Source organism: Monodelphis domestica, chromosome 5 (assembly GCF_027887165.1).
Source record: "Monodelphis domestica isolate mMonDom1 chromosome 5, mMonDom1.pri, whole genome shotgun sequence".
NCBI lineage: Eukaryota > Metazoa > Chordata > Mammalia > Didelphimorphia > Didelphidae > Monodelphis > Monodelphis domestica.
Window position 1 is genome coordinate 264,124,908 of NC_077231.1, and position 24,389 is coordinate 264,149,296.

The 24,389-nt window shown below is 33.2% G+C and overlaps 1 protein-coding gene across 16 annotated transcripts in view; it reads right to left on the minus strand.

Moving 5' to 3' along the window:
- MLLT10 (MLLT10 histone lysine methyltransferase DOT1L cofactor) overlaps positions 1-24,389 on the minus strand; it is a 271,323-nt gene that overhangs the window by 141,715 nt on the left and 105,219 nt on the right. For 12 of the 16 annotated variants that reach the window (XM_016426362.2, XM_007504883.2, XM_016426361.2 and 9 more), the window contains 3 exons: positions 17,739-17,842; positions 13,462-13,555; positions 11,655-11,750 (listed from right to left, as the gene is read on the minus strand). The exons of 1 other annotated variant lie outside the window; for it this stretch is intronic. In XM_016426362.2, the coding sequence (XP_016281848.1) occupies positions 11,655-11,750; positions 13,462-13,555; positions 17,739-17,842 (294 nt within the window). Of the gene's footprint in view, positions 1-11,654; positions 11,751-13,461; positions 13,556-17,738; positions 17,843-23,501; positions 23,532-24,389 lie in introns of those variants that run through there. 3 more of the 16 variants (XM_016426367.2, XM_016426364.2, XM_056800134.1) reach the window with 3 other exon arrangements.

A 24,389-nucleotide genomic window follows, 5' to 3' on the forward strand; every position in this document is an offset into this window, starting at 1 on the left:
AGCTTCGTTGCAGTGCTTACACCACTGTGTTGGAGGATTTTGGAGTGCAGCCGCCCGAGTGCCTGGCTGGCCTTTTGGATCCTGGCATTGATCTCATGGTCTAGGGACCCGTCGTTGGCGATGGTGCTGCCCAGGTACTTGAAAGTGTTGATGTTAGAAAGTGGCGTGCCTTCAATTGTAATGCACGGCTGGTTCGTTGGCCTCCCTGGTGCAGGTTGGAACAGCACCTCTGTTTTGCTGAGGCTGATAGTCAGGCCAAACAGTTTTGTTGCGGTAGAGAACCTATCCACAATGGTTTGGAGATGATGTTCTTGGTGGGCCATAAGAGCACAGTCATCTGCAAAGAGAGCTTCCAGGATGAGTCTCTCTGTTGTCTTTGTTTTTGCAGTCAGGCGGCGAAGGTCGAATAGTGAACCATCCAGTCAGTATTTGATATAAACACAATATACAGTAGTAAATAACTACAGTAATCCAATATTAAACTCAAAGACTGAAGCTTTGAGGAAAAGAACTCACTAGTTGACAAAAATTGTAAAGGAACACTGGAAAGCAGTAAAGTAGAAGGTAAGCATAGGCCATCATATTGACATGGATACTGTATCCCAAGAAACTCAGAAACCATTATCAGGGAAACTCCCTTGCCTTTGCATCCTCCTGACTCTTAACCTAGAAACACCCAATGACCCCACCTAGGGTCCTGAGATGTTTATCCTCCTTAATTGTCCTCTAGATTTAAGAGGGACAAAGAGATGAATCTTTATGCCTCCAGGCAGACCCCAGTCAGATGACCACCTCACCCCACCAAGTGCCTGAGGGACTAATAACATGCCATGACTTAGCATCTGATGTAAAAAGTATAAAATCCCAAGAACTGATGTCATATCTGGGGGACAGCCTTTCTACCCATGCTGTCCCCATGGAGGAAGAGCCTTTCCATTCATGTTGTCCTCCCAGGAACTGCTCCCCATCTTGCTGTCCCACCTTGCTATCCTATCCTCCTGGCCATTCTCAACATTACTTTCTAAATTAATAAATTTCTTTTTGTTTTTAAACTAAGTTTTGGAGTCTTGCATTCTTGCAAAAGGTATCCTTCCTGAACCCCAAAGGGATCCTTCCCACCCATAACAATATCGCACTATCTACCAAGATACATTACATCAAAATGAGTAAATTATTTAAACATAAGAGGATATCATAAGAGGGGGGACAAGGTTGTCCTGTCAGATCTTTGGAGAAGAAAGGTTTTAAGGCCAAACAAAAGATAGAGTCACAGAAAGTACAATAGATAATTTTGATTGCATGAAATTAAAAGGCTTTTGCATGTAAGTACACACACACACACACAAAATGAGAAGGAAAGCAAAAAACTTGGAAGAAAAAAAATTTTAGTCATTTTCTTTGATAAAGGTCTCATTTCTCAAATGCATATACAGTTGAGCCAAATTTATAAAAATAAGAGTAATAATTTCCCAATTGGTAAAAGGCAGTTTTCAGGAGAAATCAAATCCATTTTGTAAGTCATAAGAAGAAATGCTCTAAAGAACTATAAATTAATGTAAATTAAAACAACTCTGAGATAATGCCTCACACATCAGATTAGCTAACATGACAGAAAAAGAAAACAGTAAATCCTAGCAGAGATATGGAAAAAAATCTGCACACTAATGTATTATTGGTAGAGTTGTAAACTGGTCCAACCATTTGGAGAACAATTTGTAACTATGCTCAAAAGGGCCTTAAAACTGTGCATACCCACTATTAGGTCGATATCCAAAGTAATTAAAGAAAAAAGGAAAGGATTTATATGTACAAAAATTCTCATAGTAGAACTTTTTGTGGTGGCAAAGAATCGGAATTCTTTGAGGGTGCCCACCAGATGAGGAATGGATGAACAAGCTGTAGTATGTGATTGAAATAGAATAATATTGTGTTATAAGAAATGAGAAACAAGATGGTTCTAGAAAAACCTGGGAAGGTGTATATCAACTGATGTAAAGTGAAGTAAACAAAACCAGGAAATTATTGAACTAGTATAACAATGACAAGATCAATAGAATGATCGAAAATAATTCCAAAGGTCTCAGGATGGAAAAAAAAATGTTATTCACTTTCAGGGAGAGAACTGATAAATTCTAAATGAAGACAAGTCATTTTCTTAATTTTTTTATTTTTCTTTCTTTTAGGCACAGGAGACAACATAGCTACTATGGAAGTATTTGCACAACTTTTTATGTATAATGGGTATTATATATAATTTTTATTGCTTGCCTTCTCAAGGGATGGAGAGGGTGGACGAGTATTTGGAGTTCAAAATTAAAAAACAATGTTAAAAAAAAGAAATGGTACAAATTGAGACTTGATTTATTGTTTTGTTAATTGGTTAAATTTAAGAAATTGAGGAAGAAAATGTTTATCCAGTTTGTTAAACTACAAGAAAAGAGAGGAAGGGGGGCCAAAGCCAGTTCCCTGCCTGTGCTGGCCAACATTTTACACCAAACATAGGAAGGGCATACATGGAGCTCCTGAACTCAGGCAACAAGGAAGTGATGTCAAGAGCTTTTCATTCCCCAAATCAAACAAGACTTGAGGAAGTAATACCATTGTTTTCCCATGTAATTTTATTCATTTCATTAAATATATCACAATTACATACAAAAAATTTTAAATTTATTTTTTAATTCTAACGTCCAAATTCTCTCTCTACCTCCCATCCCTGCCCCCTCCTTGTAAAGGGAAGCAATTTGATGCCTCAATTATACCTATAACATATAAAACATATTTCCAGGGGGGCAGCTGGGTGGCTCAGTGGAGTGAGAGCCAGGCCTAGAGATGGGAAGTCCTAGGTTCAAATCTGACCTCAGACACTTCTCAGCTTTGTGACCCTGGGCAAGTCACTTAACCACCATTGCCTAGCCTTTACCACTCTTCTGCCTTGGAACTAATTCAAAGTATTGATTCCAAGATGGAAGGTAAAGGTTTAAAAAAATAACATCATATTTCCATACCAGCATGTTGCAAAAGAAAACATTCCCCACTAAATCAAGAAAAAAAAAAGTTTGCTTTGATCTTCACTTGTTGCCTGAGTAGGAGCTCCATGCATGCCCTCTGATGTTTGACTGGTGTAAAATGATGGCCAGCACAGGCAGGGAACTGGCTTTGTTTAATGGAACCAACTTGAAATTATCTTAAGTCCTGCCTTGTAGAATGGATTTCTGATAAGAGAAAGTAAATCTCTTCCTGTTAACCAAAGAGTTTATCAGTTCTATCTCTGAAGATGGTTAGTGGTTTGAAAACTTTTAAGGAAAAAATAGCCAAAATTAGATAAGTGATGGGGGGTTAGGATATTGTTCTCACTGCAAATCTTTCATGCATTTCTGATAAAAAGACCAGAGGTGAATAGAATAATAATATATAAATACAATAGTAAAGAATAACCTGGAAAGATAAGTTCATCTGAACAATAGGAAGGGGCTATGTAATGAGGTAATGCCAGAATTCTACTGGAGTAGAAAAAGAAGTAGATTCTTCTTGTCTTCAAAGGATATATAAGGTATTCAATAAGAAAAACAAAGGTCTGTAATAGATGATATTCTATATCATAGATAATGACATAGATATGGGTTTTTTCTTTTCTAAGAGTTTTAATAGGAGGAAGATAGGAAAAGACATAAATGAAGAATGTGCTAATATAAAAAGGAAGAAAAGGGATATTTGCCATTTCTCATATCTAGGATATATGTGAAAACAAGAATAATAAATATGAAGGAAGGAATAAAGAAAGCAGCCACCATATGAACTTTTCTTTCATCTGAAATATAGAAGGGTGGAACAGGTTGAATATCCTCAAATAGTTTAATGTAGACATATATCAAACTAAGAAACAAGAGATGGGGTGGGATTAAAGAGCATAACACTAGATATCAAACAGTCATAAGGAAAACAAATTTAATAGTCCTAAAAGAGAGATTAAAAGAAAAAAAGAAAAAATGAGAGAAAAGAACCTAACCTAAGAGGGTCTCTACAAATTGGTAAATAGATGAACAAAATATGGCTCATTATTAAAAGACTTGAATATTATTTTGCTTAAATGACTTCAAAGAATCCTGGACATTACAAAATAGTGTACAGTAAGATGCACAGAGCCAGAACAATTTGTATAAGGTTACACAACATTTTAAGGAAAAATATCTTTGAATGACTGAAGAAATTTGTACAAAGCAATGACAAACCAAGGCTCCAGAAAACTAAGAATGAAGCATATTTCACTTATCACCTAATAGAGGTGATGAGCACAAGGTTCCAAAATGGACATGTATCTTTGACAACGGTCCACTATAGATCCATTTTGCTTGATTAGGCTTATTTGGAATAGTATTTTTCTTAGTTGTAAGAAAATTATTTAATAGTAATTCTTAAAGAGATGTTTACATCTAGCAAATGAATCCAGAATATTCATTTTCCATTTGATATAAATTACTTCCTGATCTAATGATTACTTCCCATCAGGGAAATACTACTGCATTAGTAACCAGTCACTTTTCCCTTTTTCTCTGGCAAAACCTACTTATTGCCATTTTCTCCGAGAATTTCAGAGCTTGAAACAACTAAGTCTTGTCTGTATTTTCCTCTTCTGTTTTAAATGAAGGGGGATATAATGGTAATGAGGGGTTGAGGGTAGCAATATGGATGCAAAATTATGGGAACATCACTGAAACAATTTTTAAAATGCAGAGAATAGAGGCATAAGTTTAGAAAGCAAACAAAAACAAGGGCATTTTTTAAAGTTATATGTGAAATTTATTATAGGCTTCAAAAATAAAATATAATAGGGAATAAAATGTGAACAGTGAAATGAAATATGAAACTTAGCTTCTTTATATACAATATTCATATAATTCTGCTGTTTATATGAGAATGCTATTTTTGTGGATTTTTACATTTTAAAAAAATTTTCTTAATTTTTAAGCAAAGTAGAGGAAACTCAATAAGTGTTCCTCAACTAGGAAATGTATAAACAATTTGTATCATATGAAGATAATGGAATAGTACTGAGGTATAAAGAAACAAAAAAGTAGAAGGGAAGAAGGGAGGAAAGGTGTGGAGTGAAAGAAGGAAGGTGTTTTATAAGTAAGCAGGACACAAACAAGTTAATTTTGTTATAAAGCTAAATGTAATGTGCATTTAATAAAACTAGTGAATTTATAATTTTATATACAACCCTCTTTTTTGTTCTTTGCATACTGAAAATAACAGAGCTTCCACTATGGAACATGAAACACTAAAGAACAAAGAAAAGAGCATAAATATTGTTATAGAATATAACAAAAAGATTCAGAAGAGAACAAAGTACAATTTTAACCACATCACAGATGTATATAAAAAACTTTCACATTTTTAGATTTCATAGTTTTGTTCTTCCATGTATATTAAAATGTTTGCTAACGATTATTAAATCCATAATGAAAAATAAAATTATAAACAAGGCAGGGGTAAGAATTACTAAATAACATTTAGGAAACTCTTACTGTGAGGTTTGCGAAACACATTATATATAACAATCCTATAAAGTAAGTATGTACAGCAGATTATCATCCCTACTTAATTGTTGAGAAAGCAGCAACTTTAAAAGGTTAAACACCTTGCCTATGGTCACAAAGTACCTAATAAATGTCAAGCCTCTCAACTGCAAGTCAATAGCTCTTTTCACCATACTACATCACTACCTTTCCAATTCCTAACTATAGTCAAATTAAGTAATATAGCCAGAACCTAAATCACAATTGTGAGGTTTTTCTGTTTGATCCATAAAGGTTTATTCATAAACACTTTCTACTGTCCTCGAAGACAAGCAGATAATGAATCAAGTAGTGATCCAAGGATATTTCCTCACCTAAAATCAGAACATGCCCCCTTTTTCATCTCCAATTGCTCTTGGCAACTTAAATAAATGTATTTTCTTTATATTAAAAATCAACTCCGTTGTTTTTTTCCTGGAATATGTTAAAGGCAACTTGATTTTATTTATAAGATTTCCTTCAGGTATTAGAACAGCCTAGACACCTTTGGACTTGTAGAACAACTCTCTTCTGTTTCAATGGGTCTACTTAAATATTCTTCAGTTAAACTGTCAAATGAAAATTTAGATGACCATTTATTGTTATTTAGATGTTTGACTTCTATAATGTTAAATGAAATTATATACTGGATGATATTTTTACTTCTATTATGATCACGAAAAATTATTTTCTAAAAGGCTTCCCTAATGACTATCAATTTTGAAATTATAGGTATTATATGCATTGGTTTCCTTCAAATTTTACTACAAATAACTTTCAAAAACAGAATTATATTTTCCCTCATTGATTTAACAATGTTAAAACTAGAACTGAATCCCGGCAACCATTATATAATAAAGTCACAACGCACGCATGTACACACTCACACACACATACCCCAATCCACATATTTAGATAAAGCAACAATTTGATAATAAAAAGTATTTATATCCAAAATATTTTTATTGCTATTTTTCCATAGGCAGAGTAAGGCATAAAATAAAAATAAAAATAGAGTAATACCACAAAGTGCCAGGTAATGCTTTAAAAATTCTTTATCTTCCCTCACTCATTTTTTTTCCCATTTTCTCTACTGAGCTATATTCCTCTGGACTGGATTCCACTATACCCACAAGAACCTCATCATCAGGAAAATCATCCTTCAAGACTGTATCATCAGTCTTTGTACTCACACCTCTCAAGTACCCTCAGTGCTTTCTGCTCCCTTCTTGATTAGGATTTCCTCACAATAAGGTTCTTGTCCAAAAGTACAGCTGGGTGGGGGAAAATAAAATAATAGCAACTTGTGAGGAAATAGAAGGCATTCTTAAAGCATTCTTGGAACTTTGTGATATTATTCCACCTATGTTTCAGCATAAATTCTGCTAAAATTACTAGTAGAGAGGAATAGAGTTTGAATATAAATGAACTGAGTGCCAGAGGAAGAAACAAGAAAAGAAATGCAAGTTTTGAAAAAGAGAAAAAAGTAACTTGACACAGGAGGACAAAACTAAGTATCAAACACCTTGAAAATTAGAATGTATTAAAGAGAAGCTAACTCCATGAGAAAACAAGCAATATTATAATAAAGTTAAAAGGCTGAAAACTTAGAAGAAAATGTAAGCTATTTCACAGGAAAAAATAATTGACCTGGAAAACTTAAGAATCACCAACCTGAAAGCTAGGACTCAATCCCACCCTCCAAAAAGGGACCTATGAGTCCTATTTGAAAAAGCATGAGAAAATTTATATATATATATATATATATATATATATATTTCAAAATGAGGTAATAAAACATAGAATCTACTACTCTACTTCTGAAAAACCCCAAAATCAAAATTTCCTGAAATATTTTGACCAACATCTAGAACTTCTAGATCAAATAAAAAATATTGTGAGTAGCCACAGAAAAAAAAAATTCCAGTAATGAGGAATGTCAGCATCACTTGAGTTTAGCAGCCACCATCATAAAAGAATAGCACTTAGAATACCAAAACACAAAGCATATAAGCCAAAATAACTTACCCAGCAAAAGTGAGCAAAATACTATGGAGGATAAATATATATTTAATAAAATAGAGGCCCTGCAAGCATTCCAAGTACAAATAAAAGAATCAAGAGAAACATAAAATAAACATGAGCAAGCAATCATAAGGATATAACAAAGTTAACTGCTTACATTCTAAGGTTGGAGAGCTGATATGTTTGCCCCCTATAAATGCTACTATTCCAAGGGTCATAGAGGGCATCTAATTAGACAGAGACCTAGAGGAAAGAAAGAAGAGAAATATACTAAAGGAGGAAAGAAAAAAAGGCTAAGGAAAATTATCTCACATAATTATGGAGTTCAGGTAGAAGTCTCTACCAAAAAGTGCGGACAGGTCCCACTTGAAACTTGAATCTTGTTTTTATCATAAGTGATCAAAGGACGGAAGAACATATAAACAATTGAGTTGATAAATACATTGCACCCAACAAAGAAACAGGAGAAAAATAAAGAAATGGAAGAATGGGAATTGAAGGGAAATTAATTTTTAAAACCTTAGATATTCCATCTTGAGAATACTTTTGCCATAATCTGAGATAAAGTTGGTTAAAATTCTTACAAAGTATTAAGAAAAAGGATTTAAAAACTATACATACAATAACAGAAAACCATGAAAATGATTCAGTAAATCTGACATCTTGAACAACCATAGTTTGAATGGATTTCTGTTGTTCATTTCTCCAAGGCTACAGATTATAATCACAATGGGAAGAGTCTTGAAACATAATTGTTCCTAATGATAATGATAGCAAAATCATTTAATTTTTCAAAATTCAGCTTGAGGGATCTCTCATCATCAAAACTTTTCAGACACCAAAAAACTAAATGATCATTCCTTTGGGACCTGTGCCATAAAAGAAACAATTTATTCTTTCCAGGCAAATGGCAAGAACCAAAATATACAGAGGAGCCAAGAAAGCAATGTATTTACAAACCATTTACAAAGTATATTCAATGAGAAGTCAAATAAGATAATCAAAGAAAATCTGTAAAGACTTAAATTAGTCGGACTATTCTACATGTTTTATATTTACATAAAAAACTTACTGTAGTAAAGACAATTAAATATTTAACTCTATTTTGTTTTAACAAACCAAAGATTTCATGTTAGTTCTTTTTCTCTAATCCAACTTACACATTTTACAAATGAGAAAGTAGAGCCCTATAGAGGGAAAGTGACTTGTCTATGCTCACTATGTTGATTCCATTCAACTCCGTCATGGCTCAAAGTCTACATTGGAAGATACAAAGCCAAGAAAAAAAGAGAAACAAAAATTAAAAGCTTCCATTTCCCAGAATTCCAGAACCTCATAATCAGACAGAAGGAAGAAATTCTTCAAACAATGACTTTAACCCAAATACTATTGTGGTGTCTTCCTACTCTCAAATTCCATGATTCAACAAAATGAGTTCATTATTATGTAGAATAAGTGAGGGTCAAGATACAAAATGCTATCAGACAGACATTTGAAGAATTTTAGTAGAGAAGTAGGGGGCTACAGACATTTAGTTCTATAGATGGTTCAGATATAATGAGTTATTTGTTAATAAGATCATGGGTTTAAAATGGAAGAAACTTTAGAAGCAATATATTCTATTTCTAATCTAAAGACTTCTCATTACCCAGATGAAGAAATGGAGTTCTATAAAAGTAACATAACTTTCTGAAGTAGGGGAAACCTAGAATCTGAAGCAAGGTGTTATGGCTGCAAATCAAATGAATGCTCTAGTAATCAAAGCACACTGTGAAATGGTCACAAAAGATTATTCAAATGTTCTCTTTCAAACCCACTGTTATTAGATCTTGGGAGTGAGGATAGTGGACTTAATGGGAAGTGGCTATAGTAATAAAAAAAAAGACATCACTGAAACATTTTTTTGAAAGAGTATTTGAGAAAGAAATGGTCACTATCCTGTGGGAAGAATCAAAGAAGAATCTTCATGATTGACGATAGAGAACATCCAAGCTGAGACCTTGAGAAAAATCTGGACAGATAGATACACAAAAAATACATTCCAGGAATAGGGAATAAGATCAAGGGATTATATAATCACAGCTAGAAATTACCTCAGAGAAAATGCAGTCCTTTAGTTTTATAGATAATTAACTATAGTCCAAAGTTACATAGATATTAAGCCACAGAGACAGGATTTCAGCCTTTAGACTTCAGACTTCAAATCTAACAACCCTTTTACTCTATCACAAATGCAAGTTAGAGACGAATACCAATATTCCACTTAGGTTTGGAAAATAAAATTCTAGGGGCATAACCATAATCAAAACACAGATTATATTACTAAGATGAGGGTTCTATTATGCTGTAATGTCTAAAAATGAAAATTATTTAACTTTTACTACCTCACAAAATAAAATGCTATATGAACCTTGTGAATCGATTTTTAATTTAAAAAACATGATATTCAACAAAAATTAATTTGCTTTCACAATTAAGGATGACACTAAAAATTCCATAGTCCAGGAAATTTAATCAATTCTTCCTATAAATAAATGGATATTAGAATTAAGGAAGACACTTTCAGTAATTTAAATGAAATGTTGCTGTGGTTATGGCTTAATATTTGTTCTTTTATAGAGAGAAGGAAAATAATTTTAAATAATTTAAATATTATATTATTCTTTCTACGTATTTCTAAACAATGTTAAGACATAATATAATTTAAAACAAAGGATAGGATCTTTGTAATCAATTAGACATGGTATTGACTGTCCCCAGTTCATGCAAACTAAAAGGCTAAATAAAACCCTCCAAAGCTCTGAAAGTTCAAAGCAATCGTGCCTCTTTGATACCAAAGGTCTAAGTTCCTTGAACTAATACAAAATAGCAATGAACAGTAGCACACACATCTGTTATTTCCATTAAAACTACAGTGTTCCTATTGTGCTTGATGCAGATATTTCCTTAATTTAAGGGACACCAAAACTATAGTATAGTTTGGATATACCAAAAAATATGTTAAATTTAAATGAGGGGAGGAAGGTAGAAGAAAAAGAAGGAAAATTTAACTACCAACCCAAACAAGTCTATCTAAAAGTATCATTATTTGGGGCAGACAGACTATGTAACTACTTAAAATAACTGCTTTTTAATAGTGGCCTCAAAGACTATATAAATAGGTAAAACAAGTAATATAACAAAAAACTGGTCTGTCAAAATCTATCACATTTTCTGACACTACTGGAACAGGAATGTCTTAGCACAAATTTTAAAACTGCTCTTTTTAGAGTGCACTATGTCAATTGTTTCATTATGATCATCAAATCCTGAGTGTAGAAAACATCTAGATGAAAAATTTTTAAATAAGATTTCATTTTGCTTTTGAACACCTCTCAAAACCTTTTAAAATATTTGCGTTTAAGTATTTTATACCATACTCTTTTTTTCCAAGTTATGACCAATGCATAAAATGTCTTTAAAGAACTATAAACTCTTTGTATTATAAAGAACACTAGCTCCTAGGTTATGATTAATCATGTAGCTTTTAAAACCTAAGCAGAAAAGGGGTTAGTTAGCAGGGTGGCATAGTTCTTAGGCATGCTATTTATATTTTTATTAAAAGATTAGAGTTCTCATGTGACTGGCATGGCATTATTGCCATTATAAGGACTAGGCTTAGGTGGCCAACATCACTGAAAATAATGGTCAACAAACAACATAAAATTCAAAACTCCTTCCATGACACAGGAAAAAAAATCTAGTAAAAAATATATTTACAACCTATCAGTCATCATAAAAACCAACATTATTGTTTAAATCACCCAGAGATTTCACAAGGCTACTGAAAATACATGCAAGAAATATATCCCTATCATGCTGTGTCTCATGCTGTTTTTTAATGTTGAAAAGAAACGGGTAGCAATGTTGTTTATACTTCTGTAAAGTGTCGTATAAAATCTGACCTACAACCCTTTATTAATCTCAATTTTTTAATATATGTGAAAGCCTCCAACTAACAAAAATAAAAATTAGCTGGAAAAAGATGCTTTTAAGTAGATGTGCCAGGTGATTAGCAACAACAAATCCACTTACTTTTTTCTCTTTCTCATGATGTTTATCCTGAGAGTGAGAGGAAGAATCACTTAAACTTTGATCATATGACCTATTAGATCCCCGTTTGCTCTTTTTCTAAAAGAGAAAATATATATGTATATATATATACATATGTTTATATGTATATAAAATAGTAAAGGAATTATTTTTAAAGGCATAAGCCAGTTCAAGTGGGAGATTTATATAATATCTTAACAGGAAAAATGAAAAATTCTTTCACTCTTTATAATTAGCTTGGACAGACGTCAAATAATTATCCAAAGCAAAGTAAAAGAAAACCTAACTCTGCTCTTGATATATTTTAAATGCCATGGTTTCCATGATAAAGGAAAATATATAGACTATTTTAAAATAAATTCACCACATTTTTAATGTCTGTTTTTAAAAGTATAGCTAGAAAGGAGAAAAGTGTCTTTAAGGCAACTGCTAAAATTAGAAGTAGTAAATATTTGGAAAATCACTACATGCACCTAGACAAAGCATGAGATCTTCCAATTATGCTAATAGCAGTGACAAAAGACAGTTCTCTAAAATCATTCTTTGTACAAAAAAATTATTTAGCTACTATTAGGAAATAAGTGAAAAAAGAATGTAAATATCAGACCCATGCATTTACAAGACATTAATAACAACATAACTAACAGATAGTAAGAAAAACTGTATTATAGAAAATTGAAGCCATTGCATAAAAAAGGAAAATGTGAGTGCATTTCTCTGAGTGATCATAAGCAATAGGTGTAAAACTAAATAACACTGGCCATACGAGATCTTGGCAGTATCATGCAAACATACAGCTTAAATCTTTTAAAAAGCCACACAATTAATAAGGTAATTGGGACAATATCTTAAAGTACTAGAAAACAGAGGTCTATTCATACTAAAAACGACTAAATCTCGTTTATTATTTCTCTTAGAATATTTGACCTTTAAACCTCCAGCTAATACGTTTGTATATTTCATTGGAATAATATAGAAGTAGTTTCATACCTACAATGAACGACATTCACAATTATTCCAGGTTAGATTAGATTTAATAAATGAGGCTCTATCTAATGTTTATCATTTTGTGTGTGTTCACATGTGCACACAAACTATTTTTTCTTTCCTCCATTAGCAAATGCCATTGTGTAAAAAAAAAAAAAACAGAAGAAAAAACTAAAACCCAAAACCATTATGTACAAATCAGTAAGACATCAAATATATATATGTGTGTATATATGTGTGTGTGCACGTTGTGTATGCTTTTCTCAAGGAATATATGAATATAATATCATCGACTAATACATAATCCAAATATCAATGCTTATATAAGAAAGCACAGATATTAATTTTAAAACTAATTCCCAAAGGAAATTTAATTCACCTCACTATCCTAAAACAAGAAGAAACAAAATGTAGTGATTTGATCAGCTCTTCTGAATAAGAAGCCAAATCCACAGAAGTCATGAAACTAGAAAAGGAAAAACCAATGGCACAAATTATTCATAAAGTGGATAATTCATTCAAATATTTCAACTCCAGATTAAGCTGAAAATACTAAATTATCTTTAGTAACTGTCCTATTTAAAAGAATATTTGAAAGTTCAATTAATTATTGGGTTTTTAAAATTCTGTTGAGAAGCATCCTAAAGCAGATTTTCTTTTAAGCAATATACATAAAAATAAAAATTCATTGACTATTTTACTTATATAAAAGAAAAAAAATGGAAAAACTTTTTTAGACAATGCACTTACTCTCAAAACAAAACAACTTAATTTTCATATTAAATTTAAGATAAATTCTTACCAGTTTACTAAAATGGTATTTACAGTAGCCACAGTATTGGACATTATCTGCCCCATTACCTTCTTCTTCACAAAGGAGTCCTGCAAATTGGGCGCTGAAAATAAAAGCCAAAAATATAAAAAACATTCAAGCCACAATAATATCCTTAATACATAAAATTTTCCTAAAGGTACAAAAGATTTTTAGTATTTTACTACTCTACTCTAGAGATTACTACTAAATTCTGTAATGAACTCTAAAGAACTGAAAAAGTTCTTCCGACGCCATAGATTTAAAATTTATACCTAGTTCTTGCAAGAAAAATATTAAATGCTCACCATCCTGTCATCATATCCTTTACCTCCCTTTTCCTGTTCCATTCCTTCCTTCTCTTTCTCCCTTTCTTGCCAAGCGCCCACCTCCCGAAAGTCCGAATGATCACTCTCTCTTCAGCTCAGTCTGTTCTCATCCACAATATCCACAGGACGTTCAGGCTCACAGCTTAGGGTTTAAGTTCCTGTAGTTAGTAACTGTGCCATTTTCTTAGGAATGTAACCACAGAAAATGGGATGGAATTACTCTATTCACAAATACTTAACAGCTTATCTTTTTTTTTAATCAAAGTACTTTTTACAAGGATTTAAATACATTTAAACTTGTATATTGTTTGACATGGTGAAATTAACATCATGCTATGGCAAAATGTCACTCAATTGTCCTGACTCAATACAAATGCCATAACTTTTGAGTCTGGAAATTTGTCCTAGTTGCTTTTATTAAAATTAATGCAGGGGGCAGCTGAGTAGCTCAGTGGACTGAGAGCCAAGAGACAAGAGGTCATAGGTTCAAATCTGACCTCAGCCAATTCCTAGCCATTTGACCCTGGGCAAGTCACTCAAGCCCCATTGCCTAGCCTTTAGCACTCTTCTGCCTTGTAACCAATACACAGCATTGATTCCAATATGGAAGCTAAGGGTTGAATGAATGAGAATCTAATACAACTATACACGATACTATACCAAAAAGAATTTGGGAAGTCTAATTAGAATCCTTAGTAAACATATTTCTCTTTTGTTTAGTTAGCACTGATCAAAATCCTCAGTCTAAAATTTTATCACATATAATTCACAAAAGACACATAGGCTTTCTACAATGAATATGACCATATTTAGAAACAGTAAAATCAAAGTCAATAATTAAAATATGTTCATAGTATAATGTATTAGAAAAGAGTGTTGTGAGTCCAGATGTAAATAATTTAACTTTCTGAGCTAGAATTTCCTTATCTATGAAATGAGGGGGCTAGATTACATGACCCCCAAAATGTGTTAAAACCCTAAATCTTTGTTCTGAAGCAAACACTAATGTTATACTTCTGGCCAAATGCAAACATCTGATCATTCTGACAAAAAGGACCAGTAATAAAACTCATGGCCTCATATACCTAAATAGGAACACACAAAGTAATATGCTGATGAACTAGTGATACTATCCCAAGCAGGCAAATTTTACCTTGTGGATATCAATAAGATCTATTAGTGGGGGCAGCTGGGTAGCTCAATGGATTGAGAAATAGACCTAGAGACAGGAGGTGCTAAGTTCAAACCTCGCCTCAGACACTTCCCAACTGTGTGATCCTGGGCAAGTCACTTGACCCCCATTGCCTAGCCCTTACTACTCTTCCACCTTGGAGTCAATTGACTCCAAGAGAGAAGGTGGTACGGGTTTAAAAAAAAAATCTATTAGTAAGTAAGTATATATATGAAAAAATCTGAAAGCTAAATGGTTTGGCAGACCACTAATAATCATTTGGGCAAAGATCAACAGAGGTAGAATGTGATTTAGCAACATTAGCAAAGCAAATGACTTGAAAAAAAAAAAAACAACCCAAAACTGACACAGGAACATGATAGAAGAGTGATAGGAAATTTCAATTATCTAAATTTCATCTAGAACATTCTCTTAGTTCAAAGTAGGGTATCTAACATCTCCTTCACTTGTTTTATTATAAATTCATCCTTCAAAAAGAGAAGTACCAAAATGGAAGATTTCTACTCTGCAAATGATTCTCATCAAAATGGGAAGATTGGTTGCTGGGATAAATATTGTGTGAACAATGAAAGAAAGTATCCACATCCCTCCCTTCTCCTTGGGTCTGTGATACAGAAACAGAAAAAAGCCAGGAATATATGACATGACCCTTGTATTCTGGAAGAGCAGATTTCAAAGGTTCTTAAAGAATAAGTGGAATTCCATGAAATTACATTCTCTAGGGAAAGTAGCCCAGGAAGGATGGGAATTTCTTAAATATGCAATTACCACTGAAGTTTGAAGGAAAAGGAGGAATTCTCTAAATAGGTCAAGATTAAGCAATCAACTTAAAAACACATGTACTAAAGAGAGAAGTTAGTAACGAAGTTTGAAATAAAAGCATGGCATCATCCTGCCGTGAGTGGTAAAATCCATTATGAGGCAAGAATATTAAAGAAAGCTAAAGATCACACTGGAAGTGGGGGCAGCAGGGTTTGACTATACTGGGAGGAAAAGATCAAAAACAGGATAGGATCACTGCTAGGGATGGACAGGATGATAAAAGATAATAAACCGAAAAGAAAGCTTAACAACTTTTGTTTTACTTCTAATTTCTCTACCAAGAAAACAATTCTTGACTTAGAACTGAAATAAAATGGCTTTTAGAGATAATATTCACAGTAAGGAAAGATATAGTAAGACAGCATCTAGCAGTCTGATGACTTCAAGTCAAGTCAGCCACACTAAAACCTTTGGGTGATAAAACAACTAACAAGAAGGTTTGCTTCCCTAGTCAGTGCCAATGATTCTTGAAAGGTTACAAAGAATGGGAGAAATGTAATCAACTTTGAGAAAGACAACAGTGTCAAAACTTAAATTAAGAAAACTAAGGGAAGAGAGTCTAATAAGTACAAGACACTGATCTAGACCTTGATTCCTAGAAAATTCTAAATATTATTAAAAGAATGTTTAATGAACATAAAGGAAAAGAAAATCACTCACACTCACTCTCTCTCTCACTCACACTCACACACACACACACACACACACACACACACACACACACACACACACACACACACACACACACACACACGACCATCAATGAAAAACCTAAGATAACTAAAGGAAAACAGAAAAGAATAAAGTTCAGATGGGTACATAGGCAAGCAAGGCAATGTCAGGATTACCAAATTAATTTTTTTATCTACTTTAAAATGGGTCATAACATTAACATTTTTAAACATTAACATTTTTAAAAGTACAAAAACACTTGTATTACAAAGGAAATTAATGATAAATAGTTTGCTTTAAAAAAAATTAAGTTCTTGGAGCTTTTCAGAATTTCTGCTTTAAGGGAGCAGCTATGCGGCTCAGTGGGTTGAGAGTCAGGCCTAGAGACAGGAGGTCCTAGCTTCAAATCTGGCCTTAGATACTTCCTAGCTGTGTGACCATGGGCAAGTCATTTGACCCCCATTGTCTAGCCCATACCACTCTTCTGTAAGGTAAGAGTTTAAAAATAAAAAAAAGAATTTCTGCTTTAGATACAGTTCACCTTGGTTTTAGCCAACTTTGGCAAAGCATTTTAGAATCTCTTATTTATTCTATTTTCATAGAAAAGATGGAGATATGAATAGATCATAATAAAACTAGGTAAAAAAAATCATTAATTTGTCATCAAACAAAGGGAAATGAAATTTCCCTCAGGTTCATTATCAATGTCAGCTAAAAAAGAAATCTCCAGAGGAATGCCCTAAACATATACAATTGTAAATGGCTATTATGAAATGTGTTGTGATATTCCATGAAGCAATGGTATATTTGTTGGCACCAGGTACTAAGCCAAATAATCCCTCTCAATTTCACTCCTGATCTTTACAGAGTACTCTCTCTGATATCTAAAAATTCTATTTTTAAATCATATTTTGTGATACATCAATCATATTTCTTAATGATTTTTTTAAATTATCCAGCTTTTATTAAATATCTTCTACGGTATGACATCCCAAACTTCACATCCTACAAATAAGTTTTTGTAGCTTTGGGGTTTAGGTTGGTAAGTGGAAGCTGGATGCAGACAGGAAACTGGGTTCCTGGGCTCAAAACTATCAGAATACTCCAAGTGCTAATGAAATAATGAATATAATAATTTAAACAAAAATAATGCCATTTATAGATGTAAAACCAACCTATAATATTTACTGTAAATATTTTTTCACTATCAAATTATGTCCACAGATTTCAAAATAGCAATGTAAAATACTTACCAGGTTACATGGAAAGCTTGTCGACATCCATGCTTATTACATGTCATGCAAGCACCAGTAGCGGCTTTGCTCTCTCTTCCTTGTTCATCACAAATGTAGCAAGTCTTTTTTAAGAAAAAAGAAAATGACAATGCAAAATTGCAGCAATATTTAAACAAGAGTCTGGCCCATGATTGGTAAATATTCCTCAGATTTACTTCATTTTAATCAAGTATTACCTCTTAAAAATGAAATTAAGTCCAAATCCTGACAATTACAAAGTATCTGTGCTGATTCTTAAGGTAGATTGCTTCCTCTATCCCAATTAATAATGTGATATGGAAATAACTCATCAGTACTCTCTGCTTCACAGTTCTATAGGATACTTAACAGAAGAAAATTTTTGATTATCTGCATTACAGAAAAGAATACACATAAAGCCAAAATCATTTGCTCCAAGTTTTAGGAAAGCATCTAACGGTAGCACTTAAGCAGAGTATTAAATCTTGACATGGCGCCTCCTGACTTGGGTACCTGGCTCTGAGTGTCTAAGGTGCACTGTCCACCTGGTAAAATCTATGGAATCCTCCAACACATAGCTCAGCTACCACCTTCTGTAAGAAGCCATTTCTGGTCCCCAACTTAGCCTAGGTATTAGTATTAGTACACTCTCCCTCTCAAAATTACTTTGCAATAATCTACTGGTTTACATAGCATTACAGATTTAGAAATGGAAGGGACCTCAGAGTAGATGACTAGTTCAAATATCTCACCAGGAAACTAAAGATCTGAGAAATTAAGTGAACAAAGGCAAACGAATGCAATTAATTAGGATTAGGACTTGAAGTCAAATCCTCTTTAATGCAAAGTCAATGTTCTTTCTACTACACCATAATACCTCCTTGCTGTATTACTCCTATAAAATATGAATGCCTTAGGATCAGTTAGTTCTGCTTTTGTATTTCCAGCACCTAGTAGTGCGCTCTAACACACATTGTGGGCTAAAAAACCTTTGCTAAATTGATTTTACAATTACTGCTAAAGTTAATAACAATAATCCCTTCTATTAAAATTTGGGAAGATAAACCATTATTGCATTATTTTGTAAGGAAATTATCTTCAATTTACATAAAATTTTACTACTTTTAATTGCTAATTTTAGAGCTTAGACCAGTGATGGTGAACTTTTAAGAGCTGAAGGGTCAGGCCCTGCTCCCACCCCACCCTCCCAGACCTAGTGCAATGCCTTCCCCCACACCCTTACCCCACAGAGGGGAGGGAGAGCTGCTAAGAAGTGGGGCAGGAGAAGTGAGGAATGGCCCCATCAAGTATAGAGAGGGAAATAGCAGTGGCCCCAAGCACTTCTCTCCATTTTCCTACAGCTCTGCCACCTGTGAGTCACCCACCTTAGTCTCTGTGAACTTCCACTGGGCTGCTAGGCAGAGGGGCTGGAGATGTGGGGAAAAAATGTCATCAGGCACAGTGGAGAGGGGGTGGGGAGCAGCTCTAATGGATTACCTCTCCCTCTCAGGGGGCCACAGTTGCTGAGTACTCAGAGTGTTCTGCATACCATAGGTTCACCATCACTGGCTGAAAATATTTTCAATATTTTACTTGTCAACCTATACTGCCTAAAGATATATCCTTTAGAACCATGTTGGCCAAGGCAGGGCATGTGTGCCCTTGTGTGCCGGAGAGGGTTGCTCCCTTCTCCCTCTCCACAGTGCCCTAGGACATTTTCCAAATACCCTTCCCCTCTGTACAACAATCCTATACAAGTACTTCCTCCCTCCTCTATCTGGGGTAATGAAGGTTGCTCATAGGCAGCTTGAGTGTGGAATTTGAGAACATGTTTTCTAAGAGGTTTGATTACACTTCTTTAAAATCTGATTTGGAGACAGTAGATCCTGGGTTTAAATCTGACCTTAGACACTTCCTACCTGTGTGACCCTTGACTTAATCCCCATTGCCTAGTCCTTAAACAATCTTTTCCCTTGGAACAAATACAAAGAATTGATTCTAAGACAAAAGGAAAGGGTTTAAAAAATAAAAAGATAGAAATAATTTTTAAACGGATGAAAAACTGACTTTGAATAATGTACTGCCTAGCAATCAAAGAAAGGCATTTTATGGAATACATAAAGTGTTGATATATAAAGGAAAAAGAAAATTTATCCTAAGGGCTAAATGAAGAAGTTAATATAGAATTAATCTTTTCCAAGATATTAATATAGAGGTTATTAGTAATATCACTTATATTTCTTTAATGTTAACTAAGTCCTTTCACATAACCTATATTTCATTTCATTTTGAAAACAACCCTGTGAATGAATCAGAACAGGTACAATAAGTCTCATTTCAGAGTTGAGGGAAATGAAGGTAAAAAAAGCTAAGGATTTATCCATGCTACTAAAAGACAAAAGTCAGCAACATAAGCATTGTTTTATCCTTTTAAATCTAATGTTTTTACCATTGTTTTTCTATCATGGCAGTATTCTTTTTTTTTTAAAGAAACACTCCTTAATTTCAGCCAAGATGAGTTCTCTTCAGAGAAGACAGGTATTTAGACTAAAGAGAAAAAGGAATGACTCTATAGGAGAAATTCTATCATCAATCACAACATATTGCATCAATTAATCACATATAAATTAATGCATAATTAAAAACTGGAGAAAAGAGTAGAAAACAAAGAACTAGTAGATGGAAGAGATATATAAAATAGCAAGAACTCATATCAAGAAAGGATATAAATCTATAATCCTCTTTTTCCTTAAAAATATTTGATAATTGTATTGTACAATCAAAAGGGCATTAAATGTGTTTTTCTAAAAGCATTAAACAATTTTTCCATTCAAAATGGAAAATAATGGACAGCAGCTATACAGGGAAACTTGAGTGTCCAGAAAAGCAGAAGTAAAATCAGAAGGGGTAAAAGAATTTGTGAGCAAATATAACACCAAGATTTTTTTCAAACTGCAAGTCACTTAAACAACATTATCTGGCACCAAAAATGGCTATAGCTCACTTCTTTTAAGAGTTTTGATGAAGATTTCATTCAGATGTCTGTCAATGACTTAGCTTTCCAAAAATTATTATTTCCTTGTCTTCTTCCTAAAGACATACGATTTTTCTCTCTTCTGAAGAATTATGTTGGGCAAAAGAGAGAAACAAGACGATTATATAGGCTCCAATATTTCACAAACTTTGAGTAGGAAAATGTAGTGGGAGTCATTACTGTCACAGTATTAACAGCTATTGTCATCTACCTCTCTGAGGTTTGTAAAGTGTCTTTAAATAATATCTTCTTTTGTTCCAACTCTGAGATAGGGATGCTATTATTATCCCTATTTTTCAGATAAGAATTGAAGTAGACAGATGTTAAGTGACTTATCTAAGGACACACGACTTTAAGTATCTGAGACTTGGAATTGACTTCTAGGTCCAATGCTCTATTCATTCACAAGGTTTTACATTTTCCTTCAAGAAGGTAAAGACACAGAGTAGAAAGGATAGAAAGGGAAAATGAGGAAATCAGTTAAGAGCTACAGTAAATAAAGTTACAACACTGAAATATCCAGGTGCAAAACAAGGGTTTTCTCAGAATGACTGTTAACAATAGCTTTATTCCTGTCTGGGTGAAAGCTGTCAAAGGCAATTTCCTGTCCTGGAGTGACCACTCTTACTTCCAAGGTGCATTTGTCTCTGTCTCTGTCTCTCTCTCTCTGTGTCTCTCTCTCTGTGTGTGTGTGTCTCTCTCTCTCTCTCTCTCTCTCTCTCTCTCTCTCTCTCTATATATATATATATATATATATATATATATATATATATATATATATATATATATGCTATCTAAAACCACATTACATAAATAAATGGTATATAACAGAGTTTTGCAAAAGCTTTTTATTTGATGATAATTTCACGTCCTTAAAATCTATTATCCAACCCCAAATGTGCTGAGGATGTCTTTGTTCATTCATCCATCATCTTTCCAAATCTCTCCTAGAATTCTACTTTTCAACTTGTCTGCTGGCAATATAATTTATTCCATTAATAATATATTTATGTAGTGGTTTAGACCTACAATAATTCAAGTACTTTTATCCCCATTTAAAACATGAAGAACCAGGGAACTTAAGTGATTTGCCAAATTCAAAAAGTTAAGTACTGGAGGAGAGACTTCAACCCAGATATTTTTTTAACCACAGCAACATATAATGATATAATTATTCTTTAAATTAGTACAATTTTAAATAATTATTAAATTAAAATAAAAAATTAAATTATTTAAATGACCAACTTACTAAAATCTACAAGGGAATCTAATTTGAAATTTTTTTCTGGCAATAAATAAGGGTTTCAACTTTTTTTGCATCATGAATTACTTTGAAAATGTGGTGAAACCAAAGGTTCCCTTCTCAGAATAGTATTTTAGTAAAATTAAATAAAGATGATTCCAAAGGAAGTCCAGTTATATGGAAATGTAGTTTTAAAAGTTTATACATCCCAGGATAAGAATTGTTACTCCAGATGATTTGTGAATTTCGTCCTAGCTCTCAAATTCCAGTCTTATTATTCCTTTCCTTTTTATTAACCCCCTTACTATTATCCCTATACATATGATAACCATGATGCTATCAAACATTTTGCTAAGGGGGAGAAAAAATAGAACCTTCTGAAAGAACCCTTTAAAAACTGCTACTTTTTTAATTGAAATTGGCTGTGTAACTCAGAAGATCCAGAATCACAAGTCAAAAGAAATGGATGACTGTGCAATAGAAATGCAGGCAAATAATTTTAAAAGTCACAGTAATTATTAGTGAAAAACAGGATATGCTATGTGCTCAATGATTAGTAATAAATGGACAAACAAGTTGTGAACACAATGGGATATAATTGTGCCATAAAAAATAATGTGTAATAAAAATGAATATGCTAAAATTAGATGAAGTAATTCAAAATAAAGAAACCACAAGATCAAAATACAAAATGATCACAATTATCCAAAAAAAAAAATTAACAGCAACAAAATCTGCAGGAAAAAAATACCCAGAAATAAAAGAAATCAAAGCATATGTAAAAAAAATTATTTATTATTCTACAAAAAGCTAATACTTTTTAAAAAACAAAGATTTAAATGATGTGATGTTAGACTTTTACATATGCTAATCTTTTTATTTTGCTTATAAATCTGAATTGTTTTTCCTGCTGGTTACTAAATTTAGAATTGAGTAAATAAAACTAAGTGGCATGATATTTTAATTACTTTCATTGACATATTAATGAATCTGAGATGGATTTTAGGTTATTTTAGGTGATGGATTGCAGTAGAAAGAAGACTGAATTTGAACTGAAAAATCTTGTTAAAATCCTGTCTCTTACCATTCATTATCACTGTAACCAGGGACAATACATGTTAATTTCTCTGATTTTAAGTTTAACTATAAAATGAAGAAAATGTACTGGATGACCTGTAAGGTTCCTTTAAGCAATCCTAGTACTTATAGTGAAAATCTGCTCTATGCTGACAATATTCATCCCTGCTGATATAGACTATGATGAGAGGCAATAGTCACACAGAGATCAATGGAGTCAAATGGACAAGAAGGAATGATCAGTGATAGATGTTTGAAATCTGAAACGCTAGGTCCAATCAAATGGCACACCAATAAGCACTATGTACTTCTTGTGAATCATGCATGATACTAGATACAAGGGATAAGAAGACTAAAGTTAAAAACATATGTACATAAAGAATAAATAGAAGATAGCAAAGTACAAGACCTTTAGGGAATGAAAGCCCTAAAAGGTGGGGGAGATCAGCAAAGTATTCCAGCTAGAAGATGGTGCTTGGACTGTCTTCAAAGAATGAAGGATACCTATGAGGCAGAGGAGAAAAAGAAGTAAATTCCAGGAATGAGAACTACAGCACAAAAAAATAAAGGCATAAACAAGAGATGGAATTCACATGTGAGCAAAAGATCCTTCAGTCAATGTGGCTGAACTGAGTGTAATGTGAGATATGAAATCGACTAATGAGGTGTTTACTGACAAGCAGCAGAATCAGAAAGAGTACAAAACAATAGATACCATCATTTTTGGAATTTGAATGAGCAATACATTTATTTAGGTTTCCAGATTTGAGGATCACACAGTTCCCAGTGCAGGACATTGGTCATAGAGCAGGCTTAGAACCCAGAATAAGAGTACCATGTATTAGATGTGGAAGGTGTATATGGGTTCCACATTCTAGAAAAAATATACGGATTACCTAACAAGAACAAAGAACAAGCTTGAGGAACAAGATCTAGGGAAAGAGAAACATTTTGAAAAGGGTATTACATGATGTTTGGACACTAAACTTTGCTAAACACTTTGGCCTTAGGCACCTCAGAACTCAAAAACGGATGGGAAAACAATATGTTGTCAGTTTTGCTCAAGCATGATAATCTGGACACCACATTACATTTCATCCTAAAGGCAAGAGAAAGCCACTAGAATAGAGTAATATGGTCAGATTTGATTTGCACATAAAGAAAATCTATTTGGCAGCTGTGTAAAGGATATATGGGAGTAGAGTGGAGAGAAGCTCGAGACTAGAAGATCAATTAAGAGGTCATTGCAATAGTCCAAGTGAGAGGTGAGAACTATTGAGGGCTTGAACTATAATGG